Here is a 17,500-nt window from a genome sequence, read left to right as displayed (position 1 = left end):
TTAGTTTAGTGTGTGTGTGTGTGTGTGTACCTCTATGTAGATGTAGTTGTATTTCCTCTCAGCGATCTGGATGAAGATGGCGAACACTGACAAAACAGGCTGCGTGCTGAAGAACGTACACTCGGACCAAACCACCAACACCGACAACACACACAACACCACCGACAACACACGGTAACACCACCTCCGCAACACACACTCCCAATACCACTCTGCACACACACGCACGCGCGCGCGCACACACACACACACACACACACACACACACACACAGAGAGAGAGAGGTTGCAATAGTTTTATAGTTTTTCAGTTATCAAACACAAACCTAACATTTTCTTTAAATGTGAAACAAACACTAGTGAGGATGAGGATTAGAGTACACAGTAAACAGTATAAACGTAGGGAGAGTCGGATGATGGAGAAACTCCGGAGTAGATGGAGAGTTGAGAAGGAGGAAGATACAGAATGTGTGAAAACTGTTCATGAAAAAAACAAACAGGAATTTAAGTAAAAACTGGAAAATTAAGATAAAGAAGGAAGAATGTAAGTGACTACAGACTGATGATGATGATGAGTGGGCGGAGTCACAGCTGGATTGGGCCAGTGGTGACGAGACAAATCTGTTATTAAGCTGCGTGAGAACTCCTCCTGGTTCCTCAGACCTGTGTCTGATTGGCTGTTACACACTAGTGTGTTGCGTACCTGCAGCAGGTGTGTAGATGTAGTTCCTGAAGCAGCCGTCTGATTGGTTGGAGGGTTGGCTGTGGACAAACTGGCAGGCGGAGCTAATCTCGTTTTTAGCCACATCTTCCAAGCGAAACGCTTCGTCTAAGAAGATCTGCCACTGTACCTGAGTGCGATTATGCCTCTGTACCGCATAGATCACCTGATACACACACACACACACACACACAGAGATAACACAGATTAAAATGACACACTGATAACACTAGTGAGTGAGTGTGTGTGTGTGTGTGTGTGTGTGTGTGTGTGAGAGAGAGACCTGTTTATGGAGTTTGACCAGGCTCTTCTTGCTTGGATATGGATTCCTCTTATCATCAAAGTCCTCGTAATCATCCATGTTCCTCCCCATTTTCTCCTGATACTCTACAGGACACTGAGAGGGACACAGCGTGAGTGTGTGTGTGGTGAGGATAGCTGAGTTGTTGTGTGTGTATGTGTGTGTGCGAGAGAGAACGGACCTTCTTCAGAATGGTGTCGATACACTTCCTCAGTGGATGGTTGTACTTGATAGACTCATTAACAGCTCTGACGTCCTGTAACACCAAAAACTTTTAACACCTTGTCCTCCTTCTCTCCATCCACCTTTCTCTCCACAGACCACATCACCCCCTACACACACTTTCCACCCATCCTCTTTCACATTCCTCCATCCATCCCTCAGTCCCACTCCCCTCCCACACCTCCATCACGTCCTCCAGGTTCTCCTCTGCGTCCGTTTTCTCCGTCATCAGCTTTGCTGCTTTGAAGTAGGTTTTGGACAGCAGGTGTCCGTGGCACGACGCCAGCCAGCAGGAGCGTGGGATTTCCACCAGGCCGTATCCTAGCAACAACACCAGTAGGAATAAGCCCCAGGTGTTTGCTGCTGTGATGCCAATGGTCCTCAGATCATACCTGAGAGGAACCAACCAAACACAGGGATTCAGGAACTTGGTGAGATGTGACTGATGTGATGTGATTAGTGGATCTGATTGGTTGATCCTGACCATGAGAGGTGCCACTGTGGACTGATGGCGACGTAAATGAGCAGCGAGCAGAAGATGAACAGATAAGTGCCGTAGTAAATGGCATTCTCAATCAGAGCAGTTTTTATCTTCCCCGAGATGGAAAATCCTCCAGAACGAGCGTACGACTGCATGAACGGGATCAGGAGCCTGAACACACACACACACACACACACACACACACACACAGTAAACATTCAGAAATATTGCTTAAAGAATCTAACAGGACACACCTGTCAAGCACATGTTCCAATATTTTTGATCACCTGAAAAATGGGTGGGTTCAAACTGTAACACGTCTACAGATAAACATCAGGAAATAACATCTGAAATTCTCATCTATCATCTCATTCATCACATTCACATTCATATATATTTAATGTAATGCATGTGTGTGTCACCATGTGAGGAACTGAGACGTCCAGTACACCACTCTCCAGAACACTGGCAGGATCCCGTCTGGAATGTAACTCCATGGTTTGTGACATACCTTCGGTAACCTACACACACACACACACACACACACACACACACACACACACACACATTTCAAGTGTTTGACTTGAGAGAATATCGTCCTACAAACGTGATGGTAGTAGGCAGTGAAAGAATGAAGTGTGCAGTTTATGACAGAACCGAAGTATAGTGCACACACACACGCACACACAGACACACAGACACACACACACACACACACACACACACACACACACACACACACACACACACACAATAACACAGAGTATGTGTTTACCTGGAAGTGGGAAACACTGAGATGTTGGACGTCTGGTTGGAGTGACTTGGTATTGTAGTTACCACATGGTTGTTATCAGTCACACACTGATTATAGATGGTCTACACACACACACACACACACACACACACACACACACACACAGCAAAGTTAAACCATCCCCTCTACTGCTAAAGTAACTGAAGGCTATTAATGTTATTGTGTTTGAGGTGTTGTCTGTCTGTTTTGATTCATGATTGTTATGATGGTGATGATGATGATGGTGATGATGATACTGATGAATGTGGTGGTGATGATGGTGGTGGTGATGGTGATGATGGTGATGATGGTCTAGATGATCTATTCACCGTGCTGACGTCGAGTGGGATGGTGAAGGCGATGAGGAAACAGAGGAACCAGGCGAGGAGCGTGGCCAGTAGAACCACACGCTGCTGTTTCCGTACGTCACCGTAACGATGCAGCAGCACCAGCGCCAACACCAATGCCACCAACACGTCCACGGCCAGCGCCACCCAGCTCATCCTGCCACGCCCCCACCCTGCTCCGCCCTGCCCGTTAGTCAACACCTAAACCACGCCTTCTGGGGGTGAGACACAATACTGTAAGTCATTAATTAAAGTCCATACAGTATAATCTACATATTATACACAATATACAACACACACAAGCTGATTTGTGTAAACAACACACTTCTGCATCATCAGCCAATCAAAGACCATACCCACTGGAGGGGGGGCGTGCATCAATCAATCAATCAATCAACTCTAATCACAACTGGGACATCAGAGAAGCCAACACACACACACACACACACACACACACACACACACAATAGAATAAAATAAACTGAATAAACTACATTGCATCAGGAAGAAGAAGAAAGACTGATATTAAATATAACTGAAGAATAAAGACTGTAAAATAACTGTCAGTATCTTCACTAAACTATACAGGAAACAGGAATACAGAAATGAAACAAAAACCCGTCCATTAATAAACTCTAAACATCCACACTACACAAACAGCACTTTATTACTGTGTTTATTCATTATTTATTTATTCACAAACATCTCGCGCACTTTAACTCGAGAGAGAGAGAGAGAGAGAGAGAGAGAGAGAGGTCAGAGCGGAACGTCACTTCCGATCATAATAAATAAATAAGATAATGTTTAAGAGAGCGGATATCAGGTGACAGTGCGTTATAGAGCCTCAGTTCAGTCCTGTAGTTTAGCTCCACAGTGACGTCACGGGTTATAGTCTGCAGTGAGCGGTTATAACGCCTTCATTACGACCTAAACACCGACTTAATGACCTTTATTTTACCTTTAATGTGAGTTTCCGTCCCGGAGCGGAGTTCAGCGCGTGGCACTACCGCAAAACCCTCTCATCTCTCTGGACTGAGAAACCTTCACCGCCGTGACGTCACAGCGCCACTTCCGGCTTCCGCAGGCATCATGGGACATGTAGTATAACGCTACAGGAGTTAGAGTTTAGAATCTAGATTCTTAGATCTTAGATTCTGTATTTTATACGCCATACTATATGTTTTTATTATGTAATTGAATTAAATTATATATATGTTATATTATATTATCAAGTGCTGAGGATTGAGACTTGTTTCTGTGCTGCAGGCTCGAGCACCGAATGTTCTGGAGTGTGGCAGCCATGTTGGAACAACACCACTAATCTCAGATTGGTGTGAACAGACATCTTCTAAGACTCGGTATTTTAGGCAGCACTGGAAAGTGTGTACTTTAAAAAATAATAATACATCGAAGTGTGGCGAGAAAAACCGTCCAAAGTTCACGTTTCTCAAAACAAGAAATCCAAACCCAGAGTCGAGTTTTTGGAGATTCTCCACAAGTCACTGTATAAACCGATCAGGACACTTTCACTAGAGTTATAGAGAGGTCTGGAGTGATTTAATCAAGATCAAGCGTGAAATTTGATTAAATAAATATTTGATTGATAAATAACGTGTACCTGTCACAGTGCTTTTACACGACACTGAGGTATTATATTTAGCACTCTGACTGTTATAATGTCAGTGTTTAATATTATTTATTAACCCCCTCCCCCCAATACATCATACGAGTAGGTGGCGGTGATGCACCAATCTGTGGCCGTGGTCATTACACTAAAGAAGAAGAAGCTGCAGTTCCACAGAACAGCCTGTAGATGGGGGCATTGTACCTTTCATGGCACTTGTATCCTTCTGAGGTAAAAGCTGTAGTTTTTACAGTGTGAGTGCAGTGTGTACAGTATGAGTGCAGTGTATGTGCAGTGAGAGTGCAGTGTGTGTGCAGTGAGAGTGCAGTGTGTGTGCAGTGAGAGTGCAGTGAGTGTGCAGAGTGAGTGTAGTGTGTTTACAGTGTGTACGCAGAGTGTGTGCAGAGAGAGTACAGTGAGAGTACTGTGTGTGTGCAGAGTGAGCGTAGTGTGTGTGTATACAGTGTATACCGTGTGAGACGTGACACACCGGCGTCTCGGTTCCTTCCCTTTGGCTTTGTGTCTCTCTCAGGTGCTTTGTGCTGAAAGGATGATGTGCATCCAGAACACCAGAAACCTCAGAAACTTCCGTCAGACACCATTGTTCACTCCACCATATCACTGTCTGTCTATTATTACTGCTGAGTTTAGGATTTCAGCTTTTATTTCCGGGTGTTTACATCTAGTTGTAAATATTTTATCTATCTAATCTGTGTTAAACACCATAAAACATAGAACCTTTTGTATCAGACCACCTCATTTTTAGGTGAGCAAAAGTATAGGAACAGATCAGTCTTGAAGTAAATTAAAGTAAATAAACACTTAATATTTGGTTGCATTTCCCTTACTTGCAGTAACTGCATCAATCCTGTGACTCACTGACACCAAACTGCTAATTTCTTCTTCTGTGAAGCTTCTCTAGGTTTTTACTGCAGCTTCTTTCAGTAGTTGTTTGTTTTGGGGGGTTTCTCCCTTCAGTCTCCTCTTCAGGAGGTGAAATGCTGATCAGTTGGGTGAAGGTCTGGTGATTGACGTGTCCAGTCTAAAACCTTCCACTTTTCTCCCTGATGAAGTCCTGTGTTGAGGTGGAAGTGTGTTTTGGATCATTGTCTTGTTGCATGATGAAGTTCCTCCTGTTTCATTCGGATGCATTTCTCTGTAAATCTACAGACAGAATGTTCCTGTAAACTTCTAAAATTATTCTGCTGCTACCATCATGAGTTCATCATCAATGAAGATTAGTGAGAATGTTTGAGAAGCAGCCATGCAAACCCAAGCCATGACACTACCTCCACCATGTTTCACAGATGAGCTTGTATGTTCTGGATCATGAGCAGATCCTTTCTTTCTCCACACTTTGGCCTTTCCATCACTTTGGTAGAGGTTCATCTTGGTTCAAGAACTTTTGAGGATCATCTCTGTATTTCTTTGTGAATTCCAGTCTGGATTTCTGATTCTTACTGCTGATGAGCGGTCTGCATCTTGTGGTATGGCCTCTATATTTCAGGTCTTGAAGTCTTCTCTGAACGGTGGATTGTGAGACCTTCACCAATGCTCTGTGGAGGTTGTTGGTGATGTTACTGACTCTTCTTTTTGAGTTTTTCTTCACAGCTCTCACAGTATTTCAGCTTTTGTCATCAGCTGCTGTTCTTGCTGTCCTTGGCCATTCAGTGTCTGTTGATGGCATTCACTAAAGTACAGGTGTTTCAGTACAGTGACACACACAGGGCATATCTGAGGATGTAGCCATTACACACCTTTCCAAAAAAAAAACCCCATCGCAGGTCATCGCACATACACAGAATTTAGTGCCATCTTCCTGCGGGCTTTTCAAATGAGCGACAGCAAACTGGTGGACCATGAAGAGCACACTCACTGGTGGAACAGCCATGGACAATCAAGGACAAAACAGCGATACTGGAAACTGTTTTTGACGTTTTATTGTGATACAGAGGCAGACGGTTTTGTAAAAGATGCGGTAGCATTTTCATTTAAGGAACGAGGGTTTTCCAGCGAGATACCTGTCGCCACTGTGTGATGTGTGCATATAAATGTATGTAAATCAACAGTCTATGATCTAAATAGAATGAATAAATAGTAAAAAAGGACAATATAGAATAAAGTACTGAACTACTTTAAATGAATAAACTATTTAAATGAAATTTCTTCAGAAGAAGACCTGAAGCATCTTCTGGAAATCCACAAACAGGCAACTGGCAGCTCTTACACTGATTGGTAATTTATCAGTTTCTAAATTAACTGTATGTTTATTTGTTTGATTGAATTTTTATGACCTTATGGACAGTTTTGCTGTTCCTATGAAGAACATTTATGTTGAGTTGTATACACATGCACAATGCACTTAAAACAGTTACTTTCGTTAAACTCTTCTTTATTTACAGTTTGCTCATAATTGTACCCCATTTGTATGAAATAAGGGTTAGGGTTGGGCTTAGATGTCATCGGTCGATTGACAGTCAAAAGAACCAAAATGCGAGACTTAGATTTCTCTGGAAAGTGGAAGACTTTTCAGAACACATTGCTCTTTCTGTGAAAAGAAGAGTGATACAGTATCTCACAAAAGTGAGTACACCCCTCACATTTTTGTAAATGTTTGATGATATCTTTTCATGTGACAACACTGAAGAAATGACACTGTACTACAGTGTAAAGTCGTGAGTGTACAGCTTGTGTAACAGTGTAAATTTGCTGTCCCCTCAAAATAAGTCAACACACAGCCATTAATGTCTAAACCGCTGGCAACAAAAGTGAGTACACCCCTAAGTGAAAATGTCCAAATTGGGCCCAAAGTGTCAATATTTTGTGTGGCCACCATTATTTTCCAGCACTTTACATTGTAGCAAAGTGTCATTTCTTCAGTGTTGTCACATGAAAAGATATCATCAAATATTTACAAAAATGTGAGGGGTGCACTCACTTTTGTGAGATACTGTATACATTTGCCAGTATGGAAAAAAACTACAAAGAGGCACCAAAAACAGAGGAGTCGGTATGCTCTGTAATCTGCACACATTTTCATGAGCTTAATGTTGTATGAGAGTGGAAAATGTACATTTACTTCTAGACAAAAGTTTAGGCACACCTATTTTTATTATTACTATTTCTTTTGTACATTTTAGTATAATATTGAGGTCAAAAACAAAGGGGAGTATAGAACTAGTTACCAAAAATAATCAACAAATCATGCAACAGCAGCACGCACTTGAGCGTTATGGAGATACGGTCCTACTTGGATGCCACTTACAGAACCACGAAATACACATTGCCCCTGTTTCTTGTTGTTGTGCGGACTAATGTTGGCTACAAACCTGAAACAACCCCAGTAATAGCTGAAGCTCTTAACATCTTGAAACAGTGGACTCTACATCGGGAGCCGAAGTACTTCATGCTTGATTCTTCACAACGGGAATACCAAGTTCTGGACTATACATTTCCAAATGCACAGAAGTATTGTTCATCGTGAGCAAGCTTGGATACGATGGACAAGACAAGGTACGGTCCAGTTTAAGTGATTTATTTATTTATTTATTTATTTATTTATGTATCTTATTTGATACCAGATTATCATCTTACTCAGTTTTTCATTATAAACCTTGATATGTGATAATGTACATTTTACATAGATGCGTTTTATTTATTTATTTATTTTTCCTTTTCAACACGAGTAAACTAATAATACAGCCTAATAACAAATAATACATTTGTTTTTCAGAAACATTTTCAAAATTCATAAGGACTTTCACTAATGTATTACATTTTTTTTCTTAGTGGATAGTGTTGTTTCATTTATATTTACTTTTCATTTGTACTGTAAATTAGTAATCTGAAACACCTAGGTAATTCATATTCTTACAGTGTTTAATATCCCATACACTGTCTTTCTGGCAGCCAAGAACAAGTTGTCCCTCTCTGAACAAAATTAACTTTTTGGCCACCTGCGTGAGATAGCTAGTTTTACAAGAAGTCATTTGAAGTCAGACATGTTGATACCAGCGGGCTATGTATTCGGGACGTGAGGTACTGCACTGGACATGTTCTGTGTTCCATGTGTTCAGTTGTTTTAGAATACATTTAGATTGGAATAAAAGGACAGGGCATTTAGGGCTCTCTGAACTTCCTACCCCCTGTCTACACCAGAGGGACACAACAAAAGCAAGTCATTATTGTCACTGATCCAGTCTACACTTGATATGGTAGTTGCACTGAGCCGACAGTAAATAGATGCCTCAGTCTGTTTTGCACTATGTCGGCTGACACTACTCCTTCCAGCAAGACAAATGGACTGGTTTAGGATCTTATGTTCACTTTTATGCATCCAGTGTTCCTGGTGTAATGTTACATTCATTCTGCATCAAATACCTTTCATCAAAGTAATGTGTTCTTTTGTTTTTCAGCAGTGGTGTAGGGCCTACGTGGCACAAGGATTCTCTGTGGCAGTTACCACCAACAATGGAGTTGTGGCTCTCAATAAATCATTAAGAGCTTCTATCAAATTTTCTGGAACAGAAAGTCTTTCATCTCTGCTTGAAACTGTTATATGCAAGTTCATCTCAGAACAGTTGCTATCCTACAGTAGACTCAACTTCATCTACTGTCGTTCATCTACAAGACCTGCAATCCAGATGTTCCAATGTTCCTGAGAGACAGACCCAGGAGTTTTGTCAAACATTGCTTAAACACTATCCAAGCAGGTTCCATCTATATAAAAGAGCATGTCGGGGTACTTGGAAAGGAATCTTTCTTGGTAAAGTGTGAGACAACCTCTGCAGGTACAGAGTAGAACTCGGTACATTACAACGTTCTTACCATGCAAGCATTTCTGTGCTGTTTTTAGTCACTCTGACAAAACTTGGGGAGACCTTAGCTCAGTTAACTGTCGAAACCCGGTGTACTGTCGAAACCCGGTGTACTGTCGAAGCTCAGTGTGTTGTCAAAGCTCCATGTACTGTCAATCCCGGTGCACTGTCGAACCTCCATGTACTGTCAATCCCGGTGCACTGTTGAAGCTCAGTGTGCTGTCAAAGCTCAGTGTGCTGTCGAAGCCTGGTGAACTGTCGAAGCCCAGTGTGCTGTCGAAGCCTGGTGAACTGTCGAAGCCCAGTGTGCTGTCAAAGCTCAGTGTGCTGTCGAAGCCTGGTGAACTGTCGAAGCCCAGTGTGCTGTCGAAGCTCGGTGTGCTGTCGAAGCCCGGTGTAATGAGCCCAGTGTACTGTCGAAGCCTGGTGTAATGAGCCCAGTGTACTTTCGAAGCATTAAGTCCACTAATAGTACACTATTACTCTAGTACACTAGCCCAGTGTACTTTCGAACTTATTTTAAATTTCCTTTCCTGTTTTGTTTTGTTGACCTGTCAACTTTGTGTATAGTTCACATGCCTTGTGTTGGCATTTGGCAACCAAATTTACATTTTTTAGTTCATTTTTGAACTTTAATAGTTCATTGTTGAAAAGGGCTCTATGTGCTATACAAATGTGTTTTCTCTATTCGTCCTTTCATTCATTCTGTTTCATATTCTGTTCATTTCCATAAAAAGTCTAAAAAGACCGAGAGGGCAGAAGACACAGCGATGGACAAAGACTTGCTTCAGACAATACACAGTTACTTTACTATAAATGAATCTGTTATTAATGCATGAAATCGAAGTTGTGTGTTATTTTCACTTCAGGCATGTGGTGTGGATACCAGGAGAACATCCACACTGTTACACACTGACAAACCTTCTCCTGTGAACCATAGTGAAAACTTACCTAGGTTAACAAAGGTGAAATAATGTGTTCCATTAATAACGCCTGTCATTACATTACATTACATTTATTCACTTGGCAGACGCTTTTATCTAAAGCGACTTACAAATAAGCAAAGCAATACATCAAGCAGAGAACAGTACAAGTAGTGCTACCATACAAGATCCATTAATTGAGTTCCAGAGGAACTAAAGTGCACAGAGTAGAGTGCATCTTTTGTTTTGTTTTTTGTTTTTTTTTATGAGTTGGTTAGGTGTTCATAGAAGAGGTGGGTCTTTTGCTGTTTTTTGAAGATGGTGAGAGATTCTGCGGTCTGGATTGAGGTTGGAAGTTCATTCCACCACTGAGGGACGGTTAGCGTGAAGGTTCTTGAAAGGGACCTTGAGCCACGCTGAGTAGGAACTACTAAACGTCGGTCGCTAATCGATCGCAGATTGCGAGAGGGAATGTAGGCCTTCAGGAGAGAGTTGAGGTAGGGGGGTGCTGTTCCTGACAAGGTCTTGTAGGTGAGCATCAAGGCCTTGAACTTGATGCGGGCAGCTACAGGAAGCCAGTGGAGGGAGATGAAGAGGGGTGTGACATGGGTTCTCTTGGGCTGGTTGAAGACGTGGCGCGCTGCAGCATTCTGAATCATCTGAAGGGGTTTGATGGAGCTGCTGGGAGGCCTGAAAGCAGTGAGTTGCTTTCAGTCAGCGGACATGTAGACGTTCAGCAGAGATGTTCAGCAGAACTGTTCAGTAGAAATGTTCAGGAGAAATGTTTAGCAGAAATGTGTAGCAGAAATGTTCAGGAGAACTGTTCACTAGAAATGTTCACCAGAAATGTTCAGCAGAAATGTTCAGTAGAAATGTTCAATAAAAATGAAACTGTAAAAAAGAGATAACAAGAGCCTGGACTAGAATCTGTGTGGCCTGTTTGGTGATGTAGGGTCAGATTTTTTTGATGTTGTAAAGGATGAACCTACAGGACCTTGCAGTTGTTGAGATGTGGTCTGTAAAGGTCAAGTCGTCATCAAGAATCACCCCGAGGTTCCTGGCCATCCTGGTTGGCATGAGTGTGAGTGAGCCGAGCTGTACAGTGAGGTTGTGGTTGATTGAGGGACAGGTTGGGATGACGAGAACTCAGATTTTGCCAGGTTAAGCTTAAGATGGTGTTCCTTCATCCAGACCGAGATGTCCGACAGGCAAGCAGACTGCGCAAATTCTTTGAGCTTTTTTTTTATATGTATGTTGTATATACGTTTAGGACATGGCACCAGAGAGGAGACATTCTGGAAGAAGATAACCCAACCATGGTGATAAGCACAGCTTTTAAATTCTCCCTGGCACGGCTGGAGGACCGTTCCTGGCTCAATGACATGGTAAAAAGTGAACACGAGATCATTTCTTATCTCTTTCACTTATTCAAATGATTAATCAGTACACTATTTTCTCAAAAAAGAAAGAGAAATGTTTCTGTTCATAATGAATCAAAACGCTACATCAAAAGAAAATCAGAAAAACTACTTGCTTGATGTCTGAAGCGGTTTTCTTTTTTAGACGTCTGAATAAATTGTGCTTAATTTTTCAACTTTTATCCTTCATGATATGTTATTGTACAATAAATATAGAAACAAAATGAGGATAAATGATGCTGATAATATTGAGGGTAATAATCTTGGTTTATAAATCTACATGGTTTGCTTGTTTGCACTGAAAGCCCACAAACATCAAACAGATCTACAGTAAAAAATGAAGGTGATGTTCATGAATAATTTTACTCTTACGTTCTCAAGGTTATAAACTTCTGTTTGTTTCTGTTGAGGAAGAGGAGCATCATCACATGAAGGCCTTAAAGTCTGCTGTCTGAGCACAGATTTCTTCCCAAAGCTTCTTCGTGGTAACAGACATTTTTCAGGCCACACTGCAGTGAAGAAACGCACAGAACCAGTGGATCTCTTCATCCGTGAACCGCCTCTTGTTCCTTTGCACCTCGGCTTGCGCTGGGCTTCGGCTGTGAGTAATTTATGAATAACAATGCCTTTGTATCACATTTCTCCCATCTCTATACCGAATGATTAAACATGTAAAACACTTTGTATATTTGCTCTTTACTCATGCCTTTAAACTTTTATCTCCATTTCTTATCACCAGGTAATTGATTTAAAATCCCAGACAATGCTATGCCTCGTTGGGTCGGAGACATGATGATGATATCTTCCACATATTGTTGTGAGTTATGTCCCATTACTGCAACTTTGGTTTGATCATCAAACCTTTTTGATGTGCAGTCTCATGTGCAATTAATGAACAGGAAATACCTCATGGAGTAGCACAAAATTAAAAAAGGACAAATTGACATATTCAATTTGAACAGCGGCGAAAAAGAGAACAGCGCTGGTGAAGTCAGTTCAGTGCTAATGATCTGAGACCTTCTCTCCAACCTCACATCTGTACACTGTACTGAAACCACTGGAAATACGCTACTGCCAGCAATTTCTTTCTTTTTCAGGACATTTCTGTTTAGCTCTAGAAGTGTGTGTGTCTGTGTGTGTGTCTGTGTGTGTGTGTGTGTGTGTGTGTGTGTGTGTGTGTGTGTGTGAGAGAGAGAGAGAGAGAGAGAGAGACAGAGAGAGAGAGAGAGAGAGAGAGAGAGAGAGAGAGAGAGAGAATGTGGGGAACCGCAGGACAACAGAAGGGCAAGAGATTTATGTGACACAACAGAGGATTAGTGCTTAAGTTTAATTACAGTTTCCATGGAAACCAGAGAGAGACACAAGGAGAAATGGAGAGAGAGGGTGTATCTCAGCCAATCAGAACACTGCAGTAATAATGAAACGTGATTTTTAATAAAATGTTTAAAAAGAGAACAGTTCTTCTGCAGAACCCGTAACGTCTGTCTCTCCGTGTGTGTCTCGCTGACCTGAGGGGTAGACAGGTAAACAGGGGGGTGTGTCCCAGTGCATTGTGGGATCCCCAGGGGATGGAACTGTATGTGGGGCAGGTGATGTGATCTGCTCGTCTCTTTTTGCCCCCATGAGGCAGCAGGGCAGTGGGAACAGGGCGGCTGTGGGGCAGCTTTGTGCTCCGGCCTTTGTAATCACCCTGTTCCCACGGTCTGACTTCACACACACACACACACACACACACACACACACACACACACCTGGGTCTCTGAATGGAGACCAGAGATCAGGCTCATACACGCTAACACTGATTCTAGATCACACACACACACACACACACACACACGCACACACACACACTAGAACGCTGATTTCAGTTTCAGCCTTTCAGATTAATTTCAGCTCTGTTTCTAGAAATTATAAAGCTCTAACTTTAGAACTTCTAGTATGGTTCAGTTTTCATTCCATAATTCCAATGAGTCCTACTGTGACTTGGTTCTGCTCTTTTTTAGAGCATCAGTTCAGTTCAGTGTCAGTACTTCAGTTCAGTTCAGTGTCAGTACTTCAGTTCAGTTCAGTGTCAGTACTTCAGTTCAGTTCAGTGTCAGTACTTCAGATCTGTTCAGTGTCAGTACTTCAGTTCAGTTCAGTGTCAGTACTTCAGTTCAGTGTCAGTACTTCAGTTCAGTTCAGTGTCAGTACTTCAGTTCAGTTCAGTGTCAGTACTTCAGATCTGTTCAGTGTCAGTACTTCAGATCTGTTCAGTGTCAGTACTTCAGTTCAGTGTCAGTACTTCAGTTCAGTTCAGTGTCAGTACTTCAGTTCAGTTCAGTGTCAGTACTTCAGATCTGTTCAGTTTCAGCACTTCAGTTCAGTTCAGTGTCAGTAGATAAATTCAGTTCAGTGTCAGTACTTCAGTTCAGTGTCAGTACTTCAGTTCAGTTCAGTGTCAGTACTTCAGATCTGTTCAGTGTCAGTACTTCAGTTCAGTTCAGTGTCAGTAAATAAATTCAGTTCAGTGTCAGTACTTCAGTTCAGTTCAGTGTCAGTACTTCAGTTCAGTTCAGTGTCAGTACTTCAGATCTGTTCAGTGTCAGTACTTCAGATCTGTTCAGTGTCAGTACTTCAGTTCAGTTCAGTGTCAGTAAATAAATTCAGTTCAGTGTCAGTACTTCAGTTCAGTTCAATGTCAGTACTTCAGATCTGTTCAGTGTCAGTACTTCAGATCTGTTCAGTGTCAGTACTTCAGTTCAGTTCAGTGTCAGTACTTCAGTTCAGTTCAGTGTCAGTACTTCAGTTCAGTTCAGTGTCAGTACTTCAGTTCAGTTCAGTGTCAGTACTTCAGATCTGTTCAGTGTCAGTACTTCAGTTCAGTTCAGTGTCAGTACTTCAGTTCAGTTCAGTGTCAGTACTTCAGTTCAGTTCAGTGTCAGTACTTCAGATCTGTTCAGTGTCAGTACTTCAGATCTGTTCAGTTCAGTTCAATGTCAGTACTTCAGTTCAGTTCAATGTCAGTACTTCAGTTCAGTTGGAGAACATTTAGTTTATTTCTTCTATAGCTGTAGAACTTCTAGTTTGAGTATTCTCTCATTCTAGAACCAGTGGTTTAATTTCTCTCTCTAGTTCTAACAGTTCTAGAGTCATTCCGCTTTAGTTTAGTAGAATTGCTAGTTTGGTTCATGTGTAGTTCTAGCACTAACACTCCGCCCTCAGCACACAGATACTTACACAATCCTTTCATTAGGATTTACTTTTATTTCACTTCACTGAGGGTTCTAGAGTAGCAGAGAGAGAGAGAGTGAGAGTGAGAGTGAGAGAGAGAGAGAGTGTGTGTGTGTGTGGTGTGTGTGTGTGTGTGTGTGTGTGTTGTGGTTCATATTAAACTGTTCAATGATCTGCCCGACTGGAGCCTGAGTGAAACTCCGGATCTCACCGTGGTGCACAAACAAACACACACAAACACACACAAACACACACACACACACACACACACACACACACACACACACACACACACACACACACACACACACAGGGTTCGGATGCCGCTGACATTGAGAAATTTGTTCTAATAATAAAATATTGTAATTAATCTGTCAGGTTTATTTACTTATCATTATTAAATATCAAATCAGCAGACTCCAGGAAGAGCTTCATCACTGAGACCACTGATACCTGATCACACCTCCACCTGATCACACCTCCACCTGATCACACCTCCACCTGATCACACACCTGATCACACCTCCACCTGATCACACCTCCATCTGATTCAATTCAATTCAATTCAATTCAATTTTATTTGTATAGCGCTTTTTACAATAGACATTGTCTCAAAGCAGCTTTACAGAAATATCAACATGGTATACAGATATTAAAGGTGTGAATTTATCCCAACTGAGCAAGCCACTGAGTGGCGACGGTGGCAAGGAAAAACTCCCTAAGATGTTTTAAGAGGAAGAAACCTTGAGAGGAACCGACTCAGAAGGGAACCCATCCTCATCTGGGTAACAACAGATATTGTGAAAAAGTTCATGATGGATTTATATGAAGTCTGTATGGCGTTAAGAGCAGCCGTAGTCCCAGCAGTCTGGAATTAAAGAAGATTTGAGCTCCATCCAGAGGCAGAAAGGATCAGGATCTCTAGTATCTCCATAAATTCGTGTGGGGCTCGGCGAAAGGAGAGAGGGAGAAAGTAGAACAGAATCTAGTCAGGGTAGGCTTGAGTAAACAAATATGTTTTAAGCCTGGACTTAAACACTGAGACTGTGTCTGAGTCCCGAACACTAATAGGAAGACTGTTCCATAACTGTGGGGCTCTATAAGAGAAAGCTCTTCCCCCTGCTGTAGCCTTCACTATTCGAGGTACCGTCAGATAGTCTGCATCTTTTGATCTAAGTAGGCGTGGCGGATCATAGAAAACCAAAAGGTCGCTTAGATATTGTGGCGCGAGACCATTTAGTGCTTTATAGGTTAATAAGAGCATTTTATAATTAATGCGAGATTTTACTGGGAGCCAATGCAGTACTGATAATATCGGTGTGATATGGTCGTATCTTCTAGTTCTAGATAGGACTCTAGCAGCTGCATTCTGGACTAACTGGAGCTTATTTATATTCCTACTGGAACATCCAGACAGTAAGGCATTACAGTAATCTAATCTAGAGGTGACGAATGCATGAACTAGTATTTCCGCATCATGTAGTGAAAATACGTTTCTTATTTTAGAAACATTTCTGAGATGAAAGAAGACTATCCTAGTAATATTATCTACATGAGCATCAAATGATAGACTGGAGTCAATAATCACTCCAAGGTCTTTAACTGCTGCACATGATGACACAGAAAGACCATCCAGAGTAACCATGTAATCAGAAAGATTACTTCTAGCTACACGTGGGCCTAATAAAAGTATTTCTGTTTTATCAGAATTAAGTAGAAGGAAGTTAATTAACATCCAATGTCTAATGTCCTTTACACATTCCTCAACTTTACTAAGCTGCTGTCTGTCCTCTGGCTTCGCTGAAACATACAGCTGTGTATCATCAGCATAACAGTGGAAGATCATTCCATGTTTACGAATAATTTGACCTAGGGGTAGCATATATAAAGTAAAGAGCAGTGGGCCTAAAACAGAACCCTGTGGAACTCCAAAAGTAACCTCAGTACGCATGGAGAATTCACCATTTACATCTACGAACTGATAACGATCGGTCAGATAAGACCTGAGCCAGGAGAGGACTGTTCCCTTAATACCAACAACATTTTCTAATCTATCTGATCACACCTCCACCTGATCACACCTCCACCTGATCACACCTCCACCTGATCACACATCTGATCACACCTCCATCTGATCACACCTCCATCTGATCACACATCTGATCACACCTCCACCTGATCACACATCTGATCACACCTCCATCTGATCACACCTCCACCTGATCACACCTCCATCTGATCACACCTCCACCTGATCACACCTCCACCTGATCACACATCTGATCACACCTCCACCTGATCACACCTCCACCTGATCACACATCTGATCACACATCTGATCACACCTCCACCTGATCACACATCTGATCACACCTCCATCTGATCACACCTCCATCTGATCACACATCTGATCACACCTCCACCTGATCACACATCTGATCACACCTCCATCTGATCACACCTCCATCTGATCACACATCTGATCACACCTCCACCTGATCACACATCTGATCACACCTCCATCTGATCACACCTTCATCTGATCACACATCTGATCACACCTCCATCTGATCACGCCTCAACCTGATCACACCTCCATCTGATCACACCTCCATCTGATCACACCTTCATCTGATCACAC

General features: G+C 42.0%; 1 protein-coding gene and 1 long non-coding RNA gene across 5 annotated transcripts in view; one reads left to right on the top strand and one right to left on the bottom strand.

The window, feature by feature from the left end:
• Window positions 1-3,920, bottom strand: part of lmbrd2a (LMBR1 domain containing 2a) — a 14,615-nt gene extending 10,695 nt beyond the window's left edge. The window contains exons 1-10 of one of the 2 annotated variants that reach the window (XM_017451723.3): window positions 3,823-3,920; window positions 2,847-3,079; window positions 2,500-2,600; window positions 2,147-2,245; window positions 1,728-1,895; window positions 1,425-1,635; window positions 1,203-1,277; window positions 1,004-1,117; window positions 703-886; window positions 31-212 (exon numbers count right to left, since the gene is read on the bottom strand). In XM_017451723.3, coding sequence (XP_017307212.1) covers window positions 31-212; window positions 703-886; window positions 1,004-1,117; window positions 1,203-1,277; window positions 1,425-1,635; window positions 1,728-1,895; window positions 2,147-2,245; window positions 2,500-2,600; window positions 2,847-3,020 — 1,308 coding nt within the window. In that variant the 5' untranslated portion in view covers window positions 3,021-3,079; window positions 3,823-3,920. The remainder of the gene's footprint in view (window positions 1-30; window positions 213-702; window positions 887-1,003; window positions 1,118-1,202; window positions 1,278-1,424; window positions 1,636-1,727; window positions 1,896-2,146; window positions 2,246-2,499; window positions 2,601-2,846; window positions 3,080-3,822) is intronic. The other variant, XM_017451724.3, reaches the window with a different exon arrangement.
• LOC108255655 (uncharacterized) lies at window positions 3,087-11,607 on the top strand. Of its 3 annotated transcripts, XR_001810143.3 has the most exons (4): window positions 3,089-4,222; window positions 4,598-4,706; window positions 7,865-8,001; window positions 8,904-11,607. It is a non-coding gene; the product is annotated as an uncharacterized LOC108255655 (long non-coding RNA). The 3 variants fall into 3 exon arrangements; XR_008393267.1 differs by having other exon boundaries at window positions 3,087-4,706; window positions 8,907-11,607; XR_001810142.3 differs by having other exon boundaries at window positions 3,090-4,706.
• The last annotated feature ends 5,893 nt before the right edge of the window (window positions 11,608-17,500 follow it).

Source organism: Ictalurus punctatus, chromosome 22, assembly GCF_001660625.3.
Source record: "Ictalurus punctatus breed USDA103 chromosome 22, Coco_2.0, whole genome shotgun sequence".
Lineage (NCBI taxonomy): Eukaryota > Metazoa > Chordata > Actinopteri > Siluriformes > Ictaluridae > Ictalurus > Ictalurus punctatus.
Note: the sequence above shows the minus strand (reverse complement) of the source record. Positions and strands in the feature narration are given on the sequence as shown.